At 40.4% G+C, this 27,143-nt stretch overlaps 2 protein-coding genes across 2 annotated transcripts in view; one reads left to right on the top strand and one right to left on the bottom strand.

Moving 5' to 3' along the window:
- Positions 1–18,453, top strand: part of homer2 (homer scaffold protein 2) — a 34,085-nt gene extending 15,632 nt beyond the window's left edge. Inside the window, exons 3-9 of the mRNA XM_008286644.1 lie at positions 7,321–7,452; positions 8,068–8,160; positions 8,991–9,130; positions 11,265–11,421; positions 12,007–12,117; positions 14,787–14,867; positions 16,486–18,453. Of these exons, the coding sequence (XP_008284866.1) occupies positions 7,321–7,452; positions 8,068–8,160; positions 8,991–9,130; positions 11,265–11,421; positions 12,007–12,117; positions 14,787–14,867; positions 16,486–16,674 (903 nt within the window). The 3' untranslated portion in view covers positions 16,675–18,453. The remainder of the gene's footprint in view (positions 1–7,320; positions 7,453–8,067; positions 8,161–8,990; positions 9,131–11,264; positions 11,422–12,006; positions 12,118–14,786; positions 14,868–16,485) is intronic.
- A 1,558-nt stretch (positions 18,454–20,011) lies between these two features.
- Positions 20,012–27,143, bottom strand: part of whamm (WASP homolog associated with actin, golgi membranes and microtubules) — a 17,898-nt gene continuing 10,766 nt past the window's right edge. The window contains exons 9-11 of the mRNA XM_008286643.1: positions 26,002–26,410; positions 25,336–25,478; positions 20,012–22,781 (exon numbers count right to left, since the gene is read on the bottom strand). Coding sequence (XP_008284865.1) covers positions 22,623–22,781; positions 25,336–25,478; positions 26,002–26,410 — 711 coding nt within the window. The 3' untranslated portion in view covers positions 20,012–22,622. The remainder of the gene's footprint in view (positions 22,782–25,335; positions 25,479–26,001; positions 26,411–27,143) is intronic.

Genomic DNA, 27,143 nt, shown 5'->3' with positions numbered 1-27,143 from the left:
CAGCGTAGTTATATCTGAATGTAGGGGATTTGCACAGCAAGCATTTTCTACTGTCCTCTGAATAGTGATGAATAAACGCAAACAACAATTTTTGTGTGTGTTCACCTGCTATGTATGAATAAGTTTGTCTTTTTGACCAACTGGCTCAAACATTAAGAGCTTCTGATGATAAATGCGTTGCCCTATGCAGGTTAAGTACAATTTAAGGTAAAATCCTCCCTTTAAGGAGAGAATTAGTGCTTTATTCCTCTTTTCAAGCCACGCATTGTTGAGTCAGTCCCTGTTAGCTTCAAAAGAGAGCTCTCCCCACAGCTAGAGAGGCAAGACTCTAATCTGTTATGTCATCAAACAGCACTTATGAAGCCACAAGAATGACATTAACAGATAATAGATTACAGAGTATAAACTAAATCTACTACCTTAAGTTGCTTTTTAAAAATATGTTTGCTTTGTAAGAAAGATAATGGGAATCTTCTTTATTTCTGGCTATAGGCATCTATATTTTTGGATGTCCTCTATATCCCCAAGGCCAGGAGTCTCTCTGCTCTCCCACTCCTGTCAGCCTCTCTGTCCTCCTGTCTTTCCACTCTCCTGTAACCTTAACAGAACAGTATGTGGCATAAAATCACTGCAGACAGCCACTATGTGTGAGGTATGAGGATAGGAATCTACAAAATATTACATTAATTTAACTAGAAACCCTACAGATTTTAATTGTGTCCTTGTTTCTGGTTAATTTAAATAAGTGAAAGTGATGTCGGTATGAGCAGAGTAACCAAAAGCGAGAAAATGTTGAGTCATATCAAATAAACGTTAAATTTAGTTTCTAGTTTGTACACTAGCTGCAAGGGAGACAGGTCTGTCTGGAAGAATATTCTGTGCCGCTGCAGACACTAACTATGACAGACCGTCAGCTTATATTGGTCTGTCCGTGATGGCTGGGAAACTCACTGATGATGATATGGCAAGTAGAGGAGCATATCAGCACTTTTGACTCACGCTCATCCTGAATCGTGCTTCTCCTTCAGCGATAGAACCAGCACAATGACAATACAGTGCAGTAGTTTTCTTGTACTTTATGAATTATTCCAAATGTATGATACCTTTTTGAGCTTACATGTAAAACACTCTTAGCTCTTTTCTCTTTTAGATTTTTTTGTTCTACATTTTTTTTGTCTTGTATTTTTCTCCCTTTCAGTACTTTTTTTTTTTTCCTACTGTCACAGCCAGTGTCCAAAATGAGGTCTTAGCTCGTGTGCTCTGGGCTGATGAGCTAAAAAACACGTTTCTACCGAGGATAAGAATTTAGATTCCTCCACGTGAACTTGTTAACCTTCAATTGCATACCTGAAGTTGTTAGCAACAGCACAAGCAGCAGCATTTTTTTCAGTTAACACCTAACTCCTTGGTGTTTATTATCTCCAACAATGCACGGATGGGGCATCTGGTTTAAAGTGCAAGAGTCTTAAAAACAAAATGTATGTAATAATTTGTTACAAGGGGAAATATTGTTTCTGTTTCTCATGTAGTCACCTCATCTTCCTCAAACCTCTTCCAACGAATGCAGTGATGAAGTAGTTTTCCACTACTTTTAAAAGCTAATGGATGCTCTGTAAGAATGATTTTAACATATGGCTTAAGGAGCGTCGTAAGTACAGAGCTGCCAGTGACCTAAAGTATGTAGCAGTGCTGCAAGTATTTTAGTAGTGAATGTTTTGGCAGGTGTGCCAGATGGTCAGTTTTTAACCAGTTAAATGAACGTGCCAGTATTCCAGTGAACAGCCAATTTATTTGTGTTTTGCCACATTGCTCACCTATAAAATTGTAACTACTTTAAGTAGTTGCTGTAGTTTTGTGCCATAAAGTTATTTCAACGAGGAATAACGAGGCCATGTACACTTTGCCCTTCAGTATGTGGTACATTTGGGTGAATCACGAAAGTCAAGCTGCATTGGGTATTTTGTTATATGCCCAGCTGTCATGAGAGAATACACTGGGCTGTTGTAAGTCCCAAAATAATTATCCATTAGGATTATGGCGCTATCACACCAAACCTGATACGAGCTAGTGTGAAGCTCCAGCATCAGCAAATTCTGCATTGCAAACAACATTGCTTATCGGTGATTATTTTGTCAGAAAAACAAACTAGGATAGCAAATAGTAATAAAAAAAGTCATCTGAAGCATGTATTTGTTAACTCCGACCAATGAAAAATCCTGCTCTCCATCAGTCGACTGTCGAGACCTGACCCTGGAAGGCAGAAGCATAATTCCAGCCTTTGAAGCTGTGTTTCTTATAGATTGTAATGCTGTGTCTATTGTGACACTGAAATTGCAAATACATTCCTTGTTCAGTGTCAAACTGGAGGTGCGAAGATAAAGGTCTCTGCAGGTCTTTGCAAGGGGGAAGACAATGTACGCACATTTAAAATCTCATTGTGGAAGCCTGTGTCAAACAGGCATAATTAGTTGGTCCAACTTTCTGTCAGGACAACATTTTCTACCAGAAAACAGTTTGCCCTTTAAGATTTTGATGCACTGTAACATCCGTGACTACAAATAAGTTAACCCTCCTCCTCCCTTGGGAAACCAAACCTGCGTCATTGCCACCTGGGAACAGTGTGTTGTTTTTTATTTGCAGTCCTTAATATATGGTGAGATAAAAGGCATCAGGTTATTAAAGCAGTTGGCAGACACACAAAAATATTAAACATTTCTTCATCTACATCACACCTCTGCCTGATGAGCAATCACAATTTTCCATTTTGCTGTCTGGTTTGATGAGAGGACACAGTGACCATCTCGTCTTTCTTTGGCTGTGTTTCACTCATAACAGCGCTGCCAGTTCCTCCTGCGCATCATGACCATCATTGCTACCCATTTGTCACCATTATTTCAATATATATCCTACAGAAACTAAACTTTGTGACATTGTGGAGTTACCCTAGGGTTTAGGCTATCAAGATAACTAAAACATTTTACATTTTTTATTATCTTGAAAAAGCTATCAATCTGTGCAGCTGGTGTCATTTTTTTTTTTTTTCAGCTGTGACAAAATCTTGTGGTATGTGGAGCATGACAAGTGATCACAGCTCTTTCCCTCCCATATACTCCTCTCCCATGTTCTACATCTCCCATCTTGCTTACTGACTCTGCAGATTCTGCGCGCTCTGCAGACACATAATCAGCCGTGGAAGCTTTCTCCTATAACCTCCTGGCTGTCGCTGAATTTCTAACTGACCCTCAGGCCATTAGCTTGCCGGGCTTCGTTCTGCGCCTCCTGTGCCACTTGATCTGCAGCCCAGCTCACCATCCGCACAGCTGCCAGCGTCACTCTGCTCCCCCCTCCCTCCGTCACACCCTCCCACTCTCTCATTCGCCTGCTCACTGAGTCGTACACTCATGCACGCCAACATACAGTCACATTGCCCACCAAGGTGGGGGGTAACCTGGGAGTCCCATATGTTAACTCACAGACCATTGCCTGGGATTCCACATCCCTCGATGATGTCTGTGTTTATCCACTGATGCTCATGTTTGCGTCAGTGTTTTACCATAATGCAGGACCAACAAACCATCCATAGATTTGTTCTGTGTAAGACTATACATTTGAATTCAGGTTTTTGTCAATATATGGTAATGATAAGTGTTATATAGCAAAAAAAGGAAAAGTTTCCACTGTTGTTTGGTCCAAAAAATTTTTTAATTATATTGCAATTTCCTAAATCAGAATCAGAATCAGAAATACTTCATTGATCCCCTAGGGGAAATTGCTTAACCCCAAATGCTGTTTTCATCTTGATTTTTTTTTTTTTTTAATCAAACCAAAAACTTAAAACCATTTTAGGGAAGGCAGCAAATCATCTACAGGCATTTAAAAAGATCTAACTAAAGAATAACTAAAGAACAAACGAGCAATTAAAATAATGTCAGATTGCTATCAAGTAATACGTTACTTGATTTGATTTGTTTTAGTTCTACATGGATCTTAACTCTTCATGTGTAAAACCAAAAGTTCAGTATGTGTTCATGACTTGTGGGTTGCTGATTGTAATTGAACAGCACTTTGGTTGAACTCCTGTTGTTTTATATGTGCTTTTTGTAAATTAATTTGACTTGACTTGACAGTAACTAATTTGTTAGTTTTTCATTTAAGCAATTTACAAAATGAAGAATTACACCAAAAAATATTTACACAGTGATAATTATCAATAACACTGAGTTGTCGTCCAGCCCTATTGTAAGTGATAATGTTTTAGAGTTGTAAGAGCTTCAGGTGTTCAGTTCTGTAGTGTGTGGTTTCAGTGATGTGAAGTTGATCATGTTGGTTATTCTTCTATTACAAACCAAGAATAGAGGTGATGTGCTTAGTTACATAGCTTTGGTTTGTGCCTTTTCACTTGTAGGTCCTTCAAATAACAGGCTCATTTATTTGTATTTTACCTGTTTCACTCAGTTTACAGGCAGGTTTTTTACTCTTAAATCAAGTTTTTTTTTTTTGTGTGTGTGTCCATACATTCTAGCAAGCTACAGGTTACATCGTCCACTTAAATGATCAGTGAAAAATGACACCGGATGATCAGTTTTAAGAGGTAAAAGTCCAAGTGGAACATCTGAATGTGATAAAACAGGAAGGATATGAAAAGATTTGTAGCAAAAAGAGAAGAAATTTGGCTGAATGACAGCATCTGATGACTGATAACTTTAAGGGTAATGAAATGAAATCAATGAATGAAATGAAAAATACTTTATTTATCCCAGAAGGGAAATTCAATTTTAATTTTAAAAATAATCTGGGTCATGTCAGTTTTTCAAATGGAAACAATGCATTTTGTTTTTGTCTATTTCTTCTTAACAGGTTATCTTGTAGTGGTTAAGCGTTACATACATTTACCGTCTGTTTACCTAATTCTTTCCTTTTTTTCACTTTATCCTGCAGCGACGGCCCAGTTTTTCTACAATGATCATTAAAGTTTAATCTTATCTTAACACTTCTCTTTGAGCCAGCACAATGAGCTCTGTTAAATATTCACTCCGCTGCTTGAGATGAGACGTGCAAGTGTTGTTCAGGCTTTGCCCAGGTTTCTCTTCAGGGGAAATTAGGTCACCTTTGTTTTGATAAAGCCTCTGAAAGTGTGATGATTTTAAAATCAGATTATTGGCATCTTGGTAAATTCACCACTCTCCTTATAAACACTTGATGTGGGAATGCAGCCTGAATCAGAGGTTGCAGTGTGCACAGTGCATGAAGCTAATGAAGGTCTTCTTCTGTGCACATGCTGTGATCTGTCTTCAGGAGCCATTAGCGTTGTGTTGAATGGGACACAAACGTCTAAGAGGGTATCGATTGCTTGCTAATGCTCCTCGTTTTGTTGGCTCAGTCTCTTCTTTTTGGGTCTGTGTGTCCAGTAATGATGCCGTGTAAAGTGTTTTAACACCTCAGCCACTGAAAAGATGGAGAGGGAGACAGTGGGGGCGTTAAAAAAAGGACACGAGTCTGTCAGCAATTTGAATTCTCGAATCCTGTGCTCAGAGCCATGTTGCTATGAAACAAGGGCTGCACTGTGATTAAACTGTCTTCTATTGTTTCTTAATTGTTGGGGTAATTTGCATGTACTGTTTTTAAGTTCTGTTATATTTTGGTAGTGAGATTAGGTTTGTATGTAAATCAAAGCTATTTGTGTTTACATGACATCTAGCTGTTCATACAGGGTGGGACATGTCAACGTCTACAGCGATGCAGTACAAATCAGCAAAGTCTGCTCAGGCTGAAAAAGTGTTTTAAGCTCCTATTGGTTTCTCCTGTCACTGCTTCGTGCACTAGTTACAATTTTAGACTGCAGCAGATGTTTTCTGGCATCTGATTTGCTGCATAGCTACAACAGGTGAATGCGCACTGTGGCAAATATAGAGGCTGTAATTTGACTGCTTAGAGGTTAGTGGGTCAGCAGTCACTACCGCATACTATTTTCCATTTGTGTCTTTTTTTATTTATGCCTTTTTTTGTGTATTTTTATGTGGGACAAAATGACTGGTACAAATAGTTCAAATGTTTTGCATACAAATACGGACACCCACGTCACCCTATGACTGCATCCCTCTTAATAAAACTCATCCAACCACCCCCTGGGTCTCTCGTGGATAACTTGACCATGGTGAGGTGTGACGTGTGGTGCTTCTCTGTTAATGACACATATATCCTAGATGTTATTTGCACTGGAGAATGTTGTATGTATTGATTTAGGCAGTGGATAGCTCAGGTAATACAATATTGTGAAAGTATGTGTGCAGTTTTGCAGTGCTACGATTGGGGCAACAACCATCTTAAAATATCCACTTTTTTATTTTATTTTTTTTTGCCAGACATTCTGATTGCAGTTTTTTTTTTTTAAAGTAAAGTTTGATGATGGATAGTTGCTACGTGACAAATCACCAAACATCACCAGCATGTATGGTACACGGAAGACAGCAGAAATTTGTAAAACCGTTGACACAACAGTTTAAACCCTGGACCAGATATCCTAAATTGCAGCCTTTGTGATTTGCTAACTCTCTTGTTTTTATATTACTTTTTGTTGTGTGGTGTTGCTTTACCTGAGACTAGAAGTCTTATTTATTTATTGCAATTTATTACAGTTTTGACTCCGTACTTGTTTCTTGTAAAATGTGGTGACCGAGGTATAATAAATTCTGTGAATAGACATTGATATCAACAAGCTGCTGGTTTGAATTATTAGACCATGTCAGTGTTTTTAGATTCAAGATAGACTCTTTGATTCCCATTACGTTGTGAGACACCCTCACTGCAGAAACTGTCATTGTGTGACGCACTGGTTATCATCCAACATCCTCTTTTATAGAGTGAAGATAAGCAATCTGTGAGCAAGTCTTTTCTGTGTAAACAGTTGTGATGTATGACATTGTGGGGGATTTAAATGCTTTGTATCGTAGAGACGCTCTGAAATATGCATATGACTGACTGTTTTTATGAAAAGAATCATTGTAAGAAAAAATAATAAATTCGCCAATTGTAATCAAACTTGTCAGCGTGGGCAAGGGCATGGGCAGCATATTACAGATTTACTCTGGTATGAATGGAGCTACAATAGAGCATTGTCCTTTACTAAATTGGTGGGACTATTCATTATGTGAACACAGCTGCTGGAACTCCTTCTGTAATATGTTTTGGCTGAACATGACACAGAGTTTTTTAAAACTCTGCAGCAGGCATTTTGAGTAGAAGTCACATAAACCAGAGAAATGCTGGAAATCTATACAATCCACTATCAGGACAAGTGAATAAGTTGCGTTATCCCAACAGGTGATCATCAACAGCACAATCACACCCAACATGACGTTCACCAAGACGTCGCAGAAGTTCGGCCAGTGGGCAGACAGCAGAGCCAACACTGTGTTTGGTTTGGGCTTCGCTTCGGAGCAACAACTGTCAAAGGTGAGAGGCAACATTTCTGTAGCAACACATGTCACAAAAGCCTTTATATAGATTAGAGACAGCTGATTTGTGTATTTGTACGTTTGTTAAACAGAGTAAATGGAAATCAGATGAGGAATTGAAGGCCTCATCAAAGGATTTAGGGATATCACCTCCTCACTGTCAGTCGATAATTAGCTAAAAGATGAACTATACTGGGGCTGCAAGGTGGCGCAGTGAGGAGGCCCCCGGTGAGGGCACCGGGATCTTTCTGCGCGGAGTTTGCATGTTCTCCCCGTGCAGCCTGGGTTCTCTCCGGGTTCTCCAGCTTCCTCCCACACAGTCCAAAAACATGTTGAGGTTAATTGGTGATTCCAAATTGTCCGTAGGTGTGAATGTGAATGTGCTTGGTTGTTTGTCTCTAAGTGTAGCCCTGTGATAGACTGGTGACCTGTCCAGAGTGTCCCCTGCCTTCGCCCTAAGTCGCCTGGGATAGACTCCAGCCCCCTGCGACCCTAGTGAGGATTAAGCGGTGTCTAGATAATGGATGGATGGATGAACTATACTGCATATGACATTTCAGCTTGTTTTGCCACTAACAATCACAGCTCTGTTACATCTCTCTCATATTTTTAGTTTGCTGAGAAGTTCCAAGAGGTAAAAGAAGCAGCCAAGCTAGCAAGGGACAAATCTCAAGAGAAGGTGGAGACGTTGAGTAATCACTCCCAGGTAAATTATATCTTTCTGCTGTCTGAAATTCTGATTCACTACAACACCTCTGCTGTCCATCTGTTTCCTCCACCATCACTGTTGGCATCTACAGAAAGAAAACTAGCAGCACCACAGAGAAAATGAAGAATTAAAACATTTCTGTTTAGCCCACTTTATTTCACAAACACCAAAGTGTAGAGATTCTGTTTTTAGAAATAGCCTCTGGCTTAATGAAGTATTCAAATAATGTACAATATTAATGAATCATGTGTTGAATATTACATGTCAGAAGAACTCATTGATGTAATAGTGTGAATCATCATGAATGAGAGATCGAAGTTCATCCTAAGCTGCTTATTATCTGGCAGACACAGTAATTAAGATGGTAAGGAATCCAATGAAAGTAAAACAACAATAGTAAAGTCTGACAGGTCTACGCAAATTATTTCAAATCGGTAATTCTGTCAGTTCGTTGGCAGTATTGATTGGAGGCACATCCAGCAGTCGCCGCTCAGTCACCTGCTGCCAGGTCTGCTCTCTGCTTGCACTGATTCCAGATGGCAGGAATCAGACTCAGCCCTGAGACTCACAAAGCTGCTGGGCCATATGACATGATAAATACTGGCAACAGTTTTTCTTCACCCCTCTTCTGTCATTGCTGACGTGTCCAGGGTGTTTACAGTATTCCACTGAAAATACGCCCAGGGCCCTTTTTTTCCAAGTGAGAGTAGGATTTATGAGACACATTTCTGTATTTTAACCCATCAGACCTTTGGAGAGCCTCAGGTGAACTGCAAACATTCTCAAAACCTGCCCTGAAGCACACGTCTCCTTCTATCCCCTATCAGGAGTCCGGACGTGAGACACCATCAACCAACCAGGCGTCCAGCATCAATGGGACAGATGATGAGAAAATCTCTCACGTTGGTCCGGAGGCTGCTCTGCTGAAGACCGAGAATGAACGTCTCAAGAGCGCAGTAGAACAGAGGTGAGGTTTCATTTTACTGAAACATCAGAAGGACTCTTTTTAATGTGTTTCTTTCTTTCTAAATAAATCCTGTTTTAGATTTATTCAATATTCGCTTTAAGCCTCATGTCTTAGCAGCATCACAACACTGAGATTAACACAGTTAATCCAACTCCAATTTTCTACTTTTTTTTTTCTTTTTACACACATTTTACTTACTGAAGTAAAACTACAAGTATTTTTCATTTTCTGAAAAGGTCTTTAACAAAAGAGAACATCTGTTTACATCAGGTGAGGAGCTGGATTAAACAACCCCACCTTCATACTGTGTAGTGGTGCAAACTCCACAGTAAAATGATTCATTTTGGTAAAACCCAATTTCTTGGTTATCTTCTGCTTAGATTTTTGTCTTCTGCAACTGTCTCATCAAGTAAATTAACATAATAAAAATTCACACACTCATTGATCTGCAGTTGGTAATGGTGTCCGAGCTGCATGCACTTGTCTGGATTAGTAAACAAAACATGTTCAGGTGTTCGGAATCTGATTATTTGAATGTAAAATACTCACAGCAAGGTGTCGTCTCAACACATAGGTTTTATTAAAGCATATAGACAGTTTGTAGTGACTCATGCATGTTACTCTACTCTGCCATTTGGTTATCTGACCCTTATAATCCAAATGTGGACTGTGTAAATCAGTAATTGTATGAAACACCAGATGTGGCTCCAGAAGGGATTAAAATGACCACAGGGCATCAGAGTCAATTAAAACCACCGAGCGTAAATTTATCCAGGATTAGTCCTCAGTAGCTACAAAAAAAGTCAGTGGCATGTTTGACCCAGATGGGAGAAAAAAAGACTAATTACACACAAGAAAATAGGAATTAAATGAACATCTGCATGAGAGGTAACGCTTTATTTTACAGACTCAGTAGTTTTTAGTCTTTTCCCTAGAAAGGAACTGACGGACAGTTTATTTTTATAATCTTAAGAAGGTTCCCAAACAGTTCAGTGAATGTTGGCGAACAATGAATTAAAATAACTTCTATTCTCTATTGTTTAAGATGCTTTTTTAAATCTTTTCCTGTGTCTAATATTTCATTGAAAGTAGATTTATCTACTATAGAATGTAGGGGTACTTTGGCATAGGCTTTCAGGTGAAAATATGGAAAAATAAATGTACACATAATTTTTATAAAATTAAATATAATTCTTTTCTTGTTAAGCTCTGAAAAGATTTTAGCATTTCTGATCTGTCACCTATGTAAAAAATCTATGCTACACAAATGTCGAACTTAAGTGCTGCATCCTTCTTCACATAAACAATATTTCCGTTGGCTATACTGACCAGTTCACATACTGAGATTCCTCTCAATAAAGAATTGAACCGAAGCAACTGTCTCTGTGTTAAATTTGGGATCAAATTGGAAATTTATTTTCACAAAATATTTTAGGAAATTCTAAACTTTCACAGTGATTTATCACAGTGTTTAATAAAACACTGATTCCAAAGTCATTGACATTGTTTTCATATCAGTGCATCAAGCTTCCATGTGTTGCCAAACTTCTCCAGCTTCTGGCTGTAAAACACAGTTTGGTCCGTCATTGTTTGCTATCTTCACTGATTCTTTCTCATGTCTTCACATGCTTTTGGATTTTGTTTTGTGAAAAAGTGTCACAGCAGTGAAACAGCCGAGGACTGCAGAATGCTGCAGTGCAAGTCTGTCCACATTTGATGGAGAGCAGAACACTTCAACCCAGCCATGCATAAGGAAGGGAACAGTGATGCATACTAAATATACATCACAACCTCTCCAACCTTATTGATAAGACAGAAACACACACACACACACACACACACACACACACTGTGGCATGAAAGGATAACAAACTATGCTGGTATGCATCACGGCTGCAGCTCATTAGACCTTTGAGACTTTTCCCACTCCTTTTTTTCTCTCGTCTAAATATATCTTTTGACAGTGTGATGTACATCACAGCTAATTAAATAGTCATGACTGGAAGGATTTTGTAGCATTATGTGTCATGTCAGAGGGCAGAATCCCCAGGCGTTTCAGCACTGACCTCCCTAAATTTTTACTTGCATAAGTAACTCTCCTCCTGGATCTCTCTCCGTCTCACTTGTCTTGCAGTAACACCAACGCCAAGAAGTGGGAAACAGAGCTTCAGACTTTAAGAGAAAGTAATGCCAGGCTGGTGGACTCACTGCAGGAGTCTTCAGCTAATGTAGAGAGCTGGAAGAAACAGCTTAGTGCCTGCAAGGAAGAGAGTGACACGCTCAGGGAAAAGGTAATACAGTCATGCACTCCTACAGGGAAGTTAAATAATGTACACAAACCCATCGATCCTGTCAGCAGAAAAAAATGTGACAGGTCAGAAACACTGCCGCAGCTTTTATAAAAGGGAAAGAAAACTGTTTCACTAACTGCTACAAAATGATTAGATTCTCTGTACGACTTAGGTGAAGTCTGTGCAGTGGGATGAGTGAATCCCTCGCCAAATTTTGAGCAAGCAGAGTTCTGTACTTTTCATTATCTTCTGTGTTCCTGCACCAGAGTCTCAGTCCACTATAAATAGAATCATTTTAGTTTCATAATCAATGTGGGCTGTTTCTGCAGCTGGGCTGGTGTTGCAACGATACTCTTTATTTTGTAACATGCTGCAGATTTTTTTTTGTTATTGTTATTGCTAGTTTCAATTTCCAAGATGACACCACTTACAATAGAAAGTGTACCCATGATTCCACAAACACGCATTACCAGGCGTCAAACAAAATTAGACTATGCTGTAAAATCTGTTGTCACGCTGACCACTTTTCACAGTAACGACTTGACATTTCTCAAAAAGCAGCTTCCTTTTTCATTCTGCGTTCAGATTGCAGAACTAGAAGCCCAGTGTAATGAAGCCAATCAGGAGAAGCAGAAAAACGCCCAACTGACAGTTCGAGTGAAGGAGTTGGAGGCTGAGCTGCAGGACAAAGAGCAGGTGAGACTTGATTCACGTTTGTCTCGAAACAACAGGGTCCGTCTCCAGAGCTGGGCTGTCTGTAAGAGTTTGTACAAAAACAATTTTAGAAATGGAACTTGTATGTTACCTTGAACTCCGGCGATTCACTGGCTCCACTTCATCAATGAAATTACAGTGTGCAGGTTAGCTCTCCGCCCCATCACCCCTGAAGTTCCAGTAGCACTTCTTTCCCCCAGGAAGTGATTAGTAGGAATGATAGCTTTTGTTGTGGGATCTTGGGTGTTGTACAGATTGGTGTTGTTATTTTTGCCTACCCAGTTAAACCCACACCTTTGTACTGCACCTTTGTCTCAAGTTGCTCTTATATAACTTTCTGTGCTTCAAATGTTTCAGTAACTTTCTTAATGTTTGTCCCGTTGTGGTACTGTTGAACTCCGCCAACTTGTCTCTAGTCATGCAGCAGAAAATACAATCAACAGCATCAATTTATGTCTATTACATCAATCATCCATAATGCAAACTAGCTGTCTGTCAGCTCAGCGCCGCTTAATGAAGCTGCTGCTTCTAATGAGGATAAACCCTGCGCGACCACGTAGTCTTTTGACCTTCGCTCATTGCTGGTTAAATGCTAATTCTGGCGGCAGACAAATGATTAGGACTGACTTCTGGCAGAGTCTCATATCCTTTTCTACACTGACTGTGGTTTTCTCGTCAACGTCATAAAAGGGAGACACAATCAGCCAATGTATCAAAGCAGATTCAGTTTCCACGAGCATGAAAGAGCAGATAAATCTGTATATATTTCTGTGTCTTCTATTTGCAGTGGTTTGGAAATCTGTAGTGTACTGTATATCTGACCAAGTCTTTATAGTCATTTTTTAGATGTTCAATAGGAAAGAGACCAATAGATTTAACCCACCAGCAAAGCTCCATCATCTAAGGTTTTGGAGCAGGACACTGCATCAAATTGAACCATATGGGGCGCCGCTACAGCTCACCTGGTAGAGCTGGCGTCCCATGTATAGGGCCTATAGTCCCTGATGCAGCGGTCATGGGTTCGAGTCCCGCTCATGACCCTTTGCTGCAGGTCTTTCCCCCATTCTTCTCCCCCCACTTTCCTGTCTGTCTCTCTGTCCTATCTAATAAAGCCAAAAAATATCTTTAAAAATAATAATAAAAATGAAGCTTTATATTTTCCTTTTAACAGCTAGTCTGCTCTTTCCATTTTTGAGTCTATCAAATAAAAAAGTGTCACTCACAGCTTCTCTATGTCCCATGGAGATGTTTCCTAGGGTTTTTCAATGATTATTTCTGATTACTTGTGTATCTACACAAAACTTTCTTGATTAAATAATATTGTATATAAAACACCATTAAATAGTGAAAATCACATTATTGCTATTACAAATTCACTATGATATGAGACAAGGAAAAGCCACAAATTCTCACATTTGACAACATGAGACCATTAAATTTACGTCATACATTTTTACACGTTTGAAAATAATGAAGGATTGTCTCAATACTGGTCGCCAATTTTAGAACATTTCAGAAGCGAGAACAGGCAAATATTTAATATTTTTGCTTTAAAAATTACTTAAACAATTTTCTGTTAATTCTGTCTCATCAATTAATTGTTTAAATTGAGTTTAATGGTGCTTTATGTTATTGCAGTGTTGCAAAAATAGTGACATTTGAAGCTCTGCTGTGTGAAGACCTATTCAGATTGCCTGCAGTAAACACTGTCTGGGATATTCTAGTTCACCACCTGGCAGCTTGAGTATTAATAGAACATATACATCTTTCCTAGACAGCGGTATATCTCATACAGGAAAAAAAGTAGTTCAAAGAGCTGGAGCTGATTTTGAAAGATTGTAAGCAAAGAATCACGTCCTTGGAGAGCTCCAGAATTTCCGCTCTTAACGCTCCGAACACTGACCGAGGGGCCTGCAGAAGAAGTCTTGCAGAGCACTGATGCAGCAGACAGCCCACAGAGGCTCATCTACCGAGTGACTCACCTCCTTCTAGAAATGCACATCCTCACCTCCTCCAATTAAAAACGTGCCTATGAATTATTAAGCACTCGCTGTGGTGTTGACCCCTGCGCCGGCCAGCCGTGAACTAACAGAACAAAGCTGCTGCAGGTGACGACAAAGACTCGACCAATTATTACTTGCCGTGGAAGTGCTCACAGCAACAGCGGATGATATGAAACTGTATGTGATGCGTTTGGCTTAGCAGTGGAGGGGTGTGATTTTTAGGGTGAAAATAGGTCTTTAACTGAGAAGAAAACAAACATGTAAGCACAAGGCAGAAAAGCAGAATTAAGGCAGCATTCATTATAGTCCTGAATGTTTTGCTTTGTTTTTCTTTTTTCCTTTCTTTTCCTGCTTCGTAGTGCTTCCATCTTTGTCCATAGTTTGCTTATTTATAGTGGACAGTGCATCTTAGTTAACAGTGACTGTTTGTCAAGTGCCCAAAACCGTTGAGTACTGACATTAATAATAATTTTGTCAATTTTTTGTTTTATTTATGCAAAATCAATCTTCTCATCTCACTCTCAAGTGCTCTAAGGTATTTAGTTAAATGATCTTTAATGTTGTGTAGAAAACAACATAGAAACAGTCACCCTGATTTAATTTCTTAACTCTTGATCGGTTGGTTTCTAAACTTTCCTTTGTTTTCAGGAGCTGGAGAACCTGAGGAAGCAGGCAGAGATAATCCCTCAGCTCATGGCGGAGTGCGAGACCATCACCGCAAAACTACAGGTATGTTCAAAGCACGCAGACACTCCACGAACCCCACATTTTCTGTCAGGTGTGATTTACTGCAGAGTATAAATGCACAGCTTTATAGACCTTGAACACACGTGAGGACCCGACGGCTGCCACACAGTGAGTTGACACGCAGTGCTTTTAGACGGAGGCAGAGAATAAGAGTCTCTATTCATCATTCTGCCAGAGGGCTGGTGACACAACATTCCTATCACGTGTCTCACTAACGCACATTGTAGGTACTGTATCTAATAATAAAGGTCCGTCCCCAGTGCAACGCTGAGTGGACCGTTGCTCTTTGAAAAGGTTTGTCTCTTCTTCATCTGTGACACAAAGATACATCTCCGTCAGGCTTTATTAGTTTCCTGGTGGCGCAGATTTGATCTGTTTTGCACAACAAAACGGCTGCAGTTGTTTCAGAGCTTTAATGACCGGGTATTATAACAATTCTGTAGGTGTGTGGGTTGTTCCTGTGAGATTAAGTTGGCGGTGAGAAACCCTGGAACAGTTTAGATTCACCTCACGTCTTCTTGGTAACAAAGAGCACCTGTTCTTCAAAGCTGGTTACTCATTGGGTAATGTCAGACTTTCTGTAAAACCAGAAGTGCCAGGCTCTGTGAATGACTGTGTGTCCTGTTAGTGCCAAGTCTGACATGAGTTGATTTGATATTGACGCTCGTTTCAGCCTGTACCGCCTGACTCAGAGCAGGATTTTTTTTTCATCCAAGCTGTCATGCATGTGCTGCCGTTCAGCCTGGGCATGGAAGAGAATAAAACCAACAGTGGCATGCCTGAAGTTCTTGTGCTTCACAAAGCTCCACTGCCTGGTTTGTTTCTGCAACAGCCAGCTGGATGAATGTCAGTGACAACAGAAATGGCTGAAGCAGTTTATCTAACAGTCTATCCAAACCTAGTAGAACCACAGACAATGGGATTTTTCAAATACCTTTGTAAAGCCATGAGACGTAACACTAAAAACGGAGCCAGTTTTTCAACATTTTTTCATTTTTTATTTTATAAGCCTACCTACTCCACCTCTGTGTTTGTGGTCACAGCTCCCCTCTATTTAAAGACGACACCCCATGTGGAGATCAGGTTTCAGGAGTCAGCTGGACGACACAGTCATGCAGGCGCAACACCCATTTAGCACTCCTATTTTAAACCCCTCCCTTCAATGGTATCTTTGGCATTAATGTGTCACTCGTGTCGCCTGCTAGTCTGAAAGACTTATTTATCCTGCCATCCACATATAAACAAAAATATGTTTCTCCTGAATGTAGAGGCTTGGTTTTCTGATACAATAAAAAACTTGTGTTTCTTGCTGTATTTTGGCTGACGTTTCTCAGAAGTCAGTACAAATGCATCCTTTCCTTTTTTTTTTTTTTTTTATTTGTACCTGCAAATATTGAATTGAACACTGCAAGGCCACTTGAAGGGCTTTGATCTTTTTTTTTTTCCAAAAGAAGCTCTTTCTTTGGTTCAGTAACTCTGCGTAGACGAAATGCACACCTGTTCTGATAAATCCCTCTTAAGATATTAATTTGATTTCCCTGTACAGCTGACGTTTGACTTCTTTGCTGTTATGTAAGTTTTGTTTTCTATCTGTCCACAGGCTGCTGAGACGAAGAACAAGGAACTGGAGGGCAGAATAGAGGGTCTTCAGCTGGACATAGACGACAGCCAACAAAAGCAGGGAAACATGAAGGGCGAGCTGAAGAAGTTCATGGATATTCTGGATGGAAAGATAGACGAGCTGCATGAGTTCAGGCAGGGGCTCTCCAAGCTAGGTGTTGATAACTGAGAAAAGTAGCACTGAGCTGAAAGGGTCAGAGGTCAGGTACGAAGGATTCACTACAGTATGTCTTCAGGGCAGGAACTATGTGGCACCTACTCCCCCAAGGTGACGTCCACTCAGAAACTATCAGCTTTGGCTTCTAATAAACACTACCTTGTGAAAAAGAGATGTGTTGGAGAGGGAGAGAGAGAGTGAGAGAGACTGGCAGACAAAGAGGAGGAAGGCCAGCGGGCTCCACCAAATGGCTCTGTTTTGTGTGCTGGCATTGTGAAACTAAATCAAGAGTCACACTTTGAGCTTACTTAACCGTTTCTGTGGGGGAAAACGGCTTTAAAAAGCTGGTGGTGGGTTCTTAGATTCTGTCCATCTGTCTTTTTTTTCTAAAGGCTGCAGCACTTCTACACGGGCAGTCTGGGCTTAGAGTGGTGGAGGGGACTTAAAAGGGCTAAAATGAACAACACACAAAGACAATGCTGCTCAGCATCATTCAAGTAATAATTGGTGTTAATCCTTGTGGCCCCCTCAGAGAATTAGAGATGAAATCTTTCTACAGACTGTCGTCGCTGTTGCCTCTTGTCTAACTCAGGTGTGTTAGGAGACAGTTTGTACTCATTAGATTATATGCACATAAATGACAAATGGCCGTGACACAAAGTGCCTCCAGGTGAGTCTAAATCTACCTGGCAAGGAGAACTGGCCAAGTGATGACCATCACCATAATAACAACTTGATTTTTGTGAGAAAACCAGTGGATAAATAAATATCTTTACTAAAAAAATGAAATGAAAAGAAAACACAGACAGGCTTGTCCAACCCGAGGATGTTAATGTGGCGAAAAACTCAAAGGACAAAACAGGTGTTTGCATAGAAATGACTCTTAGAAGGGACTGCAGCAGGAATTTGTCAACTCTCTTGTGGGCGGTTTCAGTAAACAGTCCTTTTGATTATATTTGCATAAAGAAGAAAAAACTCTTGGTGTCTCAGGAGCTTTCCTTCACAAACATCCAAAATAATAATAGGAACCCCATCTTGCCATGAGTGTAGTGTTTAAAGGACTGTGTGTGTGCAATAGTACTGTTGTTCGTTTGTACAACAAAGATGTATGTCTCCAAGGCTGTTGATGTGCTTCCTACACACTAGTTTTTGTTATGGTGGTGGTTATTTTTGGGTGAGGGGACTTGGTGCTGCTCTATGGGTGAATAATGTGAAAGTGTACTTCACTGAAAACATTTAGGTGGCATGGGCCTTTTCACTAAAACCCTGTCAGATTTTTTGGTTTTGTTTTACACATGTATTTATTTTTGGTGCCTCTCTGCAACTAGTGTTTCTAGAACATACCAAGTAACTCCACCTTAACCTAATGTTTCCACAGATGTATGATAATATATAAAAAATACCAAACTGTCAGGATTGAGAGGTTTTATAACAGAGGATTTGTTTGCAGGATGGTGTCACAGCTGCTTTCGGGAAACCCGTCTTGAGACTTGGTACATTTGAGATCAAAGGCACATGTTGTAGTGACATATTTACTCTGTAATACTATGACGTTATAAGTCTATATTTTTCATCACTGTTTTGATCTTGTCATAAGATTGAGATATCTAATGAAGGGATTTTTTGCTTATTGTTCTCTATGTTTTGCCCTTTTGTTCGTAACTCACCTGAATCTGGATAACAGAACATTTGATCCTTCCTTTTGAACCAATGCCTCTTGTGCACTTCTGTGATTCCTGTTCAATATTGTACAATAGAACCGACAATTGGTAAAATTTAGTTTAATTACAATGCTGATTTACTGTGTTTTGTTTTTCATGAATTTAAGAAGTGGGCCACGTTTTGGCAGGAGCTCCTCAGAGAGGAGACATGAGGTTTCCCTAAGCCCCGCTTAGTCACATATCAGCATTGTGGGTTCTGTGTGGAAAACTAGTTAAAGCTTACAAATATGCTGCATGACATTATGAAAGTCTTGAGGCATTTTTTTTTTTTCTTTCTTCTTCTTCTTTTTTTTTCCTGGATGAGAAGCTCAGAGAAGGAGGTGGAATGAACCTACAGCGCTGGAGCCGAGTCCCGCCGAGGCTCGAGTACAGAAGCTCCGCCACCGCACGTCTTTTGCTCTGATGTTGATTTACATAGCACTAAATATAGCTGTAATCCTACCAGAGACACGCACAAGAAAAGCCAATGAGGTGGGATTTAATCGCAGTCACCAACTTGTATCAATTTCTGAGATCAGAAAGCATAAAGCAAACGAACATATGAGCTCGTTTGATGGAAAAACACCTTAAACTCAAACGTCCTCACAGCACTGCAGTAGTGGATCAGAGGACATGTTGCCTTGGCAACTTAATCCCACTCACTCCTTTTTTTTTTTTTAGAAATAACTGAATGATGGACTATGAGAAGTAATTGAATGTAAATCCAGCACTACTTTCCAACGTTTCATTTAGTAATCACACTAAAGAGTTGGTCATCTTTCTCAGCCAGTGAGACTCTTGGAAATTGGTATCCCTCCTTAGAGTCTTTAATTTTCTTTTTCAGAGATGAGCAGCACATCTGGATGGAAAATTCAATCAATGTGCAATAAGCATCAATTTAGTGCTGAAATGATTGTTAACTGACCAATTAAGTCAGTTGATGGGAAATTAACTGCAACTATTATTTTCACTATCTATTCATGACAAAGTCCAGCATCTGTCTTAGTTTGAAATGGCTTCTTTTGCATGAAATGTGAAAATGTCAATGGGGGTGCTGGGAAACTGTGGTCATCATTTTCACTATTTTATGACATTTTATTCGTCAAGATTAACTGATGGCAAAAAGAATCAGGCCTACTGGATAACTTTTGGGGATTTTTAACTATTGTTTTGACAAAACAAAAACAATAATGTCAAAGTCTAGATCTGGTCACCTTCAGGACTGGTAGCCATGCTAGCAGCAAGGGTCGAGGGACGGTCCTGTTTGCCAGAGTAACATATCTGTTAGATGGATTGCTTTGACATTTTTGATTCATCTCCAGGATGAATCTGCCTCGCTTTGGACACTGTCTGACTTTTCATCTGGTGCCTCGAGCTGGTTAGAATTTTGTCTACTACACTTTGTTTTATTGACACCTGCAAAAGTAATAACACACGCATTAACTGCAGGTTTGTGTTTCGTGCTAAAAAGGACATTTTAACATGAAAACACATTTAACTATGATAGTTAACATTGTAAATAGGTCCACTTAACACCATCATGTTCAACATAATCACTGTGGATATGCTGTCATGCTGACTTTAACATTTAAAGCTGTACAGCCTCACAGAGCTGCTATCGTGACTGAAGACTTTTAGTATCTTTTATGTATTTTTCTTCCATTTTTGTCTTTATTAGAAAAATGAAACAGGTAAAACATTAAGCCACAGCTAAAATAATCCCCACTTGCATCATAACAACAATCAATCACACTCCAATCCTTACAGTTAAGATACAACAGAAGCAGGGTTCTGGGAAACTGTGGCCAACATTTAGATGATTTTGTGACATTTTCTGACCAAACCATCAAGATTAATTGAACACAAAAAGAATCAGCCCTACTGGATACCTTTTGGGGATATGTGACGGGGTCTGGATCTCGACACTTTAACCAACAGGTGGAACATTGGGCCACAGTTAAAATAATCCTCACTTGCATCATATCAAATATCAATCCCAATGCAATCCATACTGTGGTCAACATTTCCACTACTTTGACATTTTATTGACCAAACCATCTAGATTAATTGATGAAAGAAGAATCAGCCCTCCTTCGTATCTTTTGGGGGGGTTGACTGTTGTTTTGATGAAACAGAAACTCATGTCAGAGTTTAGAGCTTGTCACTTTTTTCTGACTTAAACAGGAGAAACACTAAGCCGCAGCTAAAATAATCCTCATTTGTATCACACCAATGATCAATCACACTCCCAATTCCATACAGTTGGGATGCAGCGAAAGCAGCATTTCTCTCTCTGTGTCCCCTCTCCTCTGCGGTTCCTCGCTGTCTCTGACTCTCTCAGCAAGCCTCATTGTGTGACTGGTGATGAGTGGGCGAGTTGGTGAAACATCATTAAGAGACTATGCTGCTCTGTACATGAGACAGAGAGAGAGAGAGAGAGAGAGATGGCACTGCAGGCCACTACCACTGAGACTTCCTGTTGCCATAGTAACAGGCTGCGGAATTTCGCGTTGATGCTCGATCGACGGGTTTTCGTCCAAACACCCGCCACGCGTGTCTTCCACCTCCCCCCCTCCTCCTCCTCCACCTCTCAAAGGTGCACGACCCGTCTTCCACCTGAATCACCTGGACGTTGCCAGCAAATTACACAGCAGAGCGACTGCAGCCCGGCAAAAACAAGGATGATGCTCAAGAGCGGCCATCGCCACCTCTGCTAGCAGCTGCTCTCTAAAGTACACAGAGCCTGAATAAACTCAATCACAGCTGGCTGGGGGATGTCTGTGCTGTCACTGCAGGAGAAGATACGTGAGAGCGACTGCTGCCAACACAGATATTACAATATGAGTCATCATCGTGGGCTACAAATCCGCCTAAGCACACTCACCGGGGTTCACCGGCGCAGGTTTGGTAAAACACCTCTGCGGAAGATGATGTGACTTGTTTAAAGAACACGAGTTTCATTTACAGTCGAGCGCAGCTATACCTGTGGGCATCAGGGAACAGCAAATGGTTACGATCTCAGAGTGATAAATTTTGAATTAAAAGGGGGGAAAAAAAGGCCAGCGTTTCAAGTTGATGACCTGATATGTCTTCATTTATTATTAAAACACAGCAGTACTTGAGTGTTTGAGCCATCATCACCTCACAGTTCAGCTTTAACGTGCTGGAAATGAATGTACTGCGCAAACCACTTATTGCTTTAAAGGGTTTTTTTGTGCTTAATACATTCCAGTCTTGTCTTTTTGAGAGGTTCAGGTAAATGAAACGCTCTGAGTCACAGGTTTAACGGTCTTAAATTCTAAGTTTGGCCTAAACATCAACAATAACCTGTCACCGAGCTTCTCTGAGGATTTGCCAATGACTAGAGACAGAGCGCTGCAATTAGTATAGTATTTCCATAACTAAATGGAAGCATTTATTTACTAAAAATGAATCTAACATTCATAATTTGTCACCTCCTTTGTTATGGCATCATAGAGGAAGAATTAACAGATCGTTTTATAAATTGCATCCAAATTAAGTGTAACACATTCACACATTTCTGACACAAAAAAGGAAAAAAACAGGGACACGGTGAAGACAAGACTTTAGATGTGAAGGCTGTAAATAATTAACACTGCTGCTCTTCACAACATAACTTCTCTTTTTGTTAAGTAATAAAATGCAAAAAAACCCTACAAAACTCAGTTTGCTGTAGTGCTTGTTGGGGTAAATTAAACAACTGTTCAGGGTGAATTACATTCAGAATGAGTTGAGACTCAGCAATGTGAGCAAAATGAGAATTTGTGTGGCATCGTCACTTCTGCTCGCAGCATCGGCTTCCCCCGCTGTGTGACGGTCTCACAAAAGGCCTCCAGACACAGAGTTGGGAAGAAATTCAATCATTTACACACTGTACTACAGTACTACCGCTTGGCTTTGCTTTTTAAAAGGCAGCGCCTCATTCACTCCGGTTTGGGATTTCTGCAAACCAAAAATTGCTTCAGAGGGGGCTACATCCTGATTCTTCCACTCACTGGTTAGTTGGCCTGGAGCAGTTTTGGATGAATTACAGCGTCTCAGGGCTACTTTGAAAACACCAATAAGATTACTGTGCTACAACTTCAGCAAACTGCAGTGTTTAAGTCAGAAGAGGCGTAATCCTGTCAAAGAAGCAGCTTTTCGGTGAAAATTTGGCAGCAGCATAAGCTGTAGATCACGACCGTGAAGAAAACAGAATAGGGCTAATGTGGGAGAACAGCTTCATGGACGTGTTCGCTCTCAGCTGTCCCAGTCTGCACTCTGCATCTCGTCTTCACCTTTGTCGTCCTCGTCGTCCGAGTCGGCTGACACCTTCTTCATCCTCATCATGGCAGCCTTGATGCTGCGCTCCAGCTCGTTGTCGCCGCTGTTCGGGACTTCTGCTCGTGCAGGAACCACCTACAGAACGACGAGAGTCAATTTAATCCCATTCAGGCTCCTCCGTCACCTCCTGCTGTTAAATGTGTATTCAGTAGGAAAATCAACACATCGTTTTTTTGTTGTTGTTTTTTTTTTTCTTTCCCGAGGAGACATTTGAGAGAGCAGCGTAACTAACAACATTAGCATCAGCTTTGATCCATGTAGGTGTTCCATTAAGCCATGCCACTGAGCCAGTATGCATCATACAGGAACCTGCCACTGGAACAACTAAATGGATTTCAGTCATTACTAATGTTATTATTTATGTACCTGTGTTTGCTGCTGTCTGTAAGGGCAACACTTTGTAGTGCAGCTTCAGCTATATGGCGCTATGTACGGAGTCACCTCAAACTCTGATCTGTGATCAAATGTAATAAAATTAAAAGCTCTGCATGTTCATGTCGCTGTCGGGAAATGCTGCACTCACATCATGCAAGAGGGAAAATATGATTATAACTTGTGATGGCAGCTGCCAGTCTTCTCGTGTGGCTGCTTTTAACTCATTACTGGAGATTCCAGCTGTTTTTAAATCCCTCGCTGGTCATCTGAAGACTCATTCCTGTGTATCAAAACTACATATTTTGTTGTTTTTTGCCATGAAATCAATTTCTTTCCGCCTTAAAATAACTTAAAATGTAACTCTACAGTTTGGCATCAACTAGATGTGCAGATCTGTGAAGTCCTCGCCTCTATCTTCACTTACTCTTCCCTGCTTGCTGCAGCTTGAGCACACCAGCTCGCCTCTGATTTTGCTTAAAAATACTAAAAATACTATACAGAATGGCAAGATGTAATGTTGGATTCAGCCATGCATGTTCACACTGGAAACCGATTTTGAAGAAGAATAAGTGATACAAAGCACCATCCTGCAAATACAAGACTGGCTCTTTAGGTTTTTAATGTCTGAAACTCCACAAGTCTGAAATCTATGTTTTTGAGACTGTCTTTGTCATGCTGCAGTAACAGGATGCTAATGCTCAGCCATGCCATTGACTGCTTGTTTTGCTCTTTCAGCATATAAAAACACAAACAGACAAATAAGAAAAGTGTCATTTTTACTGGACGGAGGACACAAACAAAACAAAATAGAGAGAGAAAATGATGCATTTCCTCACCAAACAACCGAGAGAGTAAACTGCCAAAAACACCATCAGTGTCTACCATACAGGAGAGTCATTTAAAGAAAATGTCATAAAACCGAGTGACGCTTGTTTTACTGCAGCGTTGGATGCATGAGGGTTAAAACATTTTGTCTTCCATGTTGCACTACATCTATTAAATATCAGTGTTTAATTAACAGTGGTGTTTGACTGAGAACATGAGAAGTCCGTGTTTGTTTGCTTTTGCCCGCTCAGATATTTAAAGCTTTTAGAAAAATCTAACATACCCATTCTTAATTACTACTTGGATGTTGACAATAAAGCAATTTACAGGTGGAAAACTGGCAATTACTCCATTAGGATGTGAATGCAACAAAGGCGCTAGTGTAAGTAATGAATGAATGCTGGATGAACTGTGTATTTTCCTGGTATTGTGCGTGTTGGCTCCCTGTCACATTGTCAGATAATATGTTTCTAATTTGCCATAATTGCTATTAAGTGAGCAACCATGTCAGATACGAATAATTCCCTCAGGATACCAAGCTTGCAGATGTTTTCAGGTATGATCATGCGATACAACCTATTGTCACATGTCTTTTTAGAAATAGAACCTAATTCAACTTACAAGCATACACAGTTTACGTACAGAGAAGAACTTCAGCTGATGAAACCGGATACTTTCACATATCAGTGAACCTAGTCTAACCCACTGAACGTTTGTCTCACACGTTTTTCAAACTGAATTTGGCTTCACTTGTAATTATGAAATCCTATAAATCACACAAACCACGAACAGTAAAATCAATCTCTCCTTGTATGAAAAGAAAAAGGCAGGCCACAGTTTATTTTCCTGTTGCCATCAACAAATCCGATGAAAAGACCAAAACATACAAAGCACTGATCTGTCTGTCAACACTTTCAGACGTCTAGAACATCTACAGTGCGTGGTTCAGAGCCCCAAGGCCACTGCTCCCTGGTGAAGATGGAAATCTTTAAAATAGGTCACAAATATATACTTTCATATTTAACAGAGGTTCCATCCTTTTCTTAAAAAAAACAACAAAAAAACCCCCCGCTGATCTCTGTAGTTTTTACTAACATTACTCAAAAAGGAGTAAATGGTACATTTGTTGGGGACAGTTTTCAGATGTGGATTATTACTTTACCGTAGCCAAACACTGATTTTTATTTATTTTTTAATTTTTTTTCTAAAAAGGAGTTTTGGCCAGGTGCACACTGAGCAGGATATTTTATGGTTGAAAAATCAACTTTCGCTTGGATAAACTATGTAATGGTCCTACTGTTTCTAAATTACCCAGTTTGGTTTATTTTTTGTCCGGCAACTTCTTGTTCTTGTTAGTTATCCACTAATACTTCCACTGATGCAATATATCGGCAATAAGCTAACACTGGTCAGTATATTTAGAGCTCACCTTCTTCAGGGTGACTCCCTGTCGGATGGCCGACATCAGGCTGCTCCTTGCGTCCACAGCGGGGGCTGCAGTCCTGGCCGCCGGGACCTTTCGAAGCTTAATTTGTCCACGCTGCAGTGATGCCAACACTTCATCCATTGTTCCTACAGCAACAACACAATGAAGTGATTACACTTTAATATGAAACAAGAAGCAGGACTGCATGTAAAACACATTGTTTTTTATAGCACTACTTTCTCTGCTGATAAAGGGTCTAAAAATTTCACAAACTGCATGGAGCGTTCCCCACGTTCTTCCTGGTGCACCAAAACGTTGCTAAAAACAGCTTCCTTTGAATGACCTCCATTTCACATATGCTCATAAAAATGAAGCAGTGTTGGACGTTACTGTCTCCCCGGAGCTGAGAGTGTACATCAGCAGGACCACAACTGAGGTAAAATGCCTCCTCTGGCCTCGTGGGAGAAGTTGGGAATTTAGGACAGAACACCATGTGCGGGCACACAAACACACACACACACTCTGTCTCTAAACACACTTTTCTGTGGAACAAACAAACACAATACTTCCCTGCAGACAGATGAATTCACATGTTCTGCTCCATTTGTGTTTTTTCTTGTATGCAGACACGTATAAAGTGGAATTACGCCACGTGTGTTTCGGTCTCACCTATATTTTGTGTGAGCATGTTCTTGGCTGGAAAAGGAGGGTCCTCTTTCTCACTGAGAGGCATCGGTTTGTCTTCGGAGGGAGCAGGTGGAGGAGGTATGGCAGGAGGCAGTGGCGGGGGAGGTGGAGGAGGTGGCGGCGGCGGCGGTGGTGGAGGAGGAGGAGGAGAAGCAGCATGGAAGGCTGTTGTTGGAGGTGGTGGCGCAGAATAGATTTGGACAGGGATGTCTTTAGGCTGCTGCTTTTTGGGTGTTTTTTTGCTTCTGGGTGCAGGACGGACGGGGGAGGGTCCTTGGGAGGCGGGAGATGGGCTGAGGCTGATGATGGACAGCGGCTGGGAGGGACAAGACACCTCTGAAGAGGACACCCTGGACTGAGGAGTCTTCAGGATGTACTGGCCCTGGCGCTTCTTCAAGAAAACATCACAAGAGGGAGAAGAAATAGATTTAGAAGCAGGGGCATTATCTTGTCTAATGCTCAAACGGAGACCACAAGAAGCACAAGACGCCTACACGACTGTCTGATGTTATTTTAAATAGGTCTTACAGCGACATGAGATTAAAGTAGCAGAAGGATGAATGCGCACAATAAACATACAGTTAATGATGAACCTTCTCCAGTGGGATGACCTTATAAAACTCCAAAGAAAACAGAAACAGTTCATAAAATTGATTAGTTGGTGAAACAATCTCGCCACAAACGGCAGCTCAGTAGCCGTTCCGGGTCGGAATGCACCAACTGTTCTAAATCTTTGGCTAAATTCATTTATAAAGCCATTTTTAAGTTCTTAGCAGCTTCTAGCTTGTTTCAAACTATTGATTTCTTAAATCAGGTTGCAGTGTTACAACTCAAGAGAGGCCTCGGATAAAGATTCATGACTCAGTTAATGTGCAATACCGGTTGCTAGGAAACATTTGCAGTGCTGTCCAGTCAAAAGCAATGAAATATGTAAACAACAAGAGTGAGAACAAAAACGTTCCCTATTTATGATATTGTGTAACGCGCTGCATTTACTGTTTATTGTATTTTATTTACGGAAATGTTCAAATTCAGAGCTGATACAAACTAATATTCTAAGGAAGTGTCTTAATGTTCTGCTCACTATTGACAACACAGACACAATACTGAGAGTCATTTTGTGG

Source organism: Stegastes partitus, unplaced genomic scaffold, assembly GCF_000690725.1.
Source record: "Stegastes partitus isolate 25-593 unplaced genomic scaffold, Stegastes_partitus-1.0.2 Scaffold462, whole genome shotgun sequence".
In the NCBI taxonomy this organism is placed as follows: domain Eukaryota; kingdom Metazoa; phylum Chordata; class Actinopteri; family Pomacentridae; genus Stegastes; species Stegastes partitus.
The sequence above is the reverse complement of the archived record's forward strand: the minus strand, read 5'-3'. Positions and strand labels throughout refer to the sequence as shown.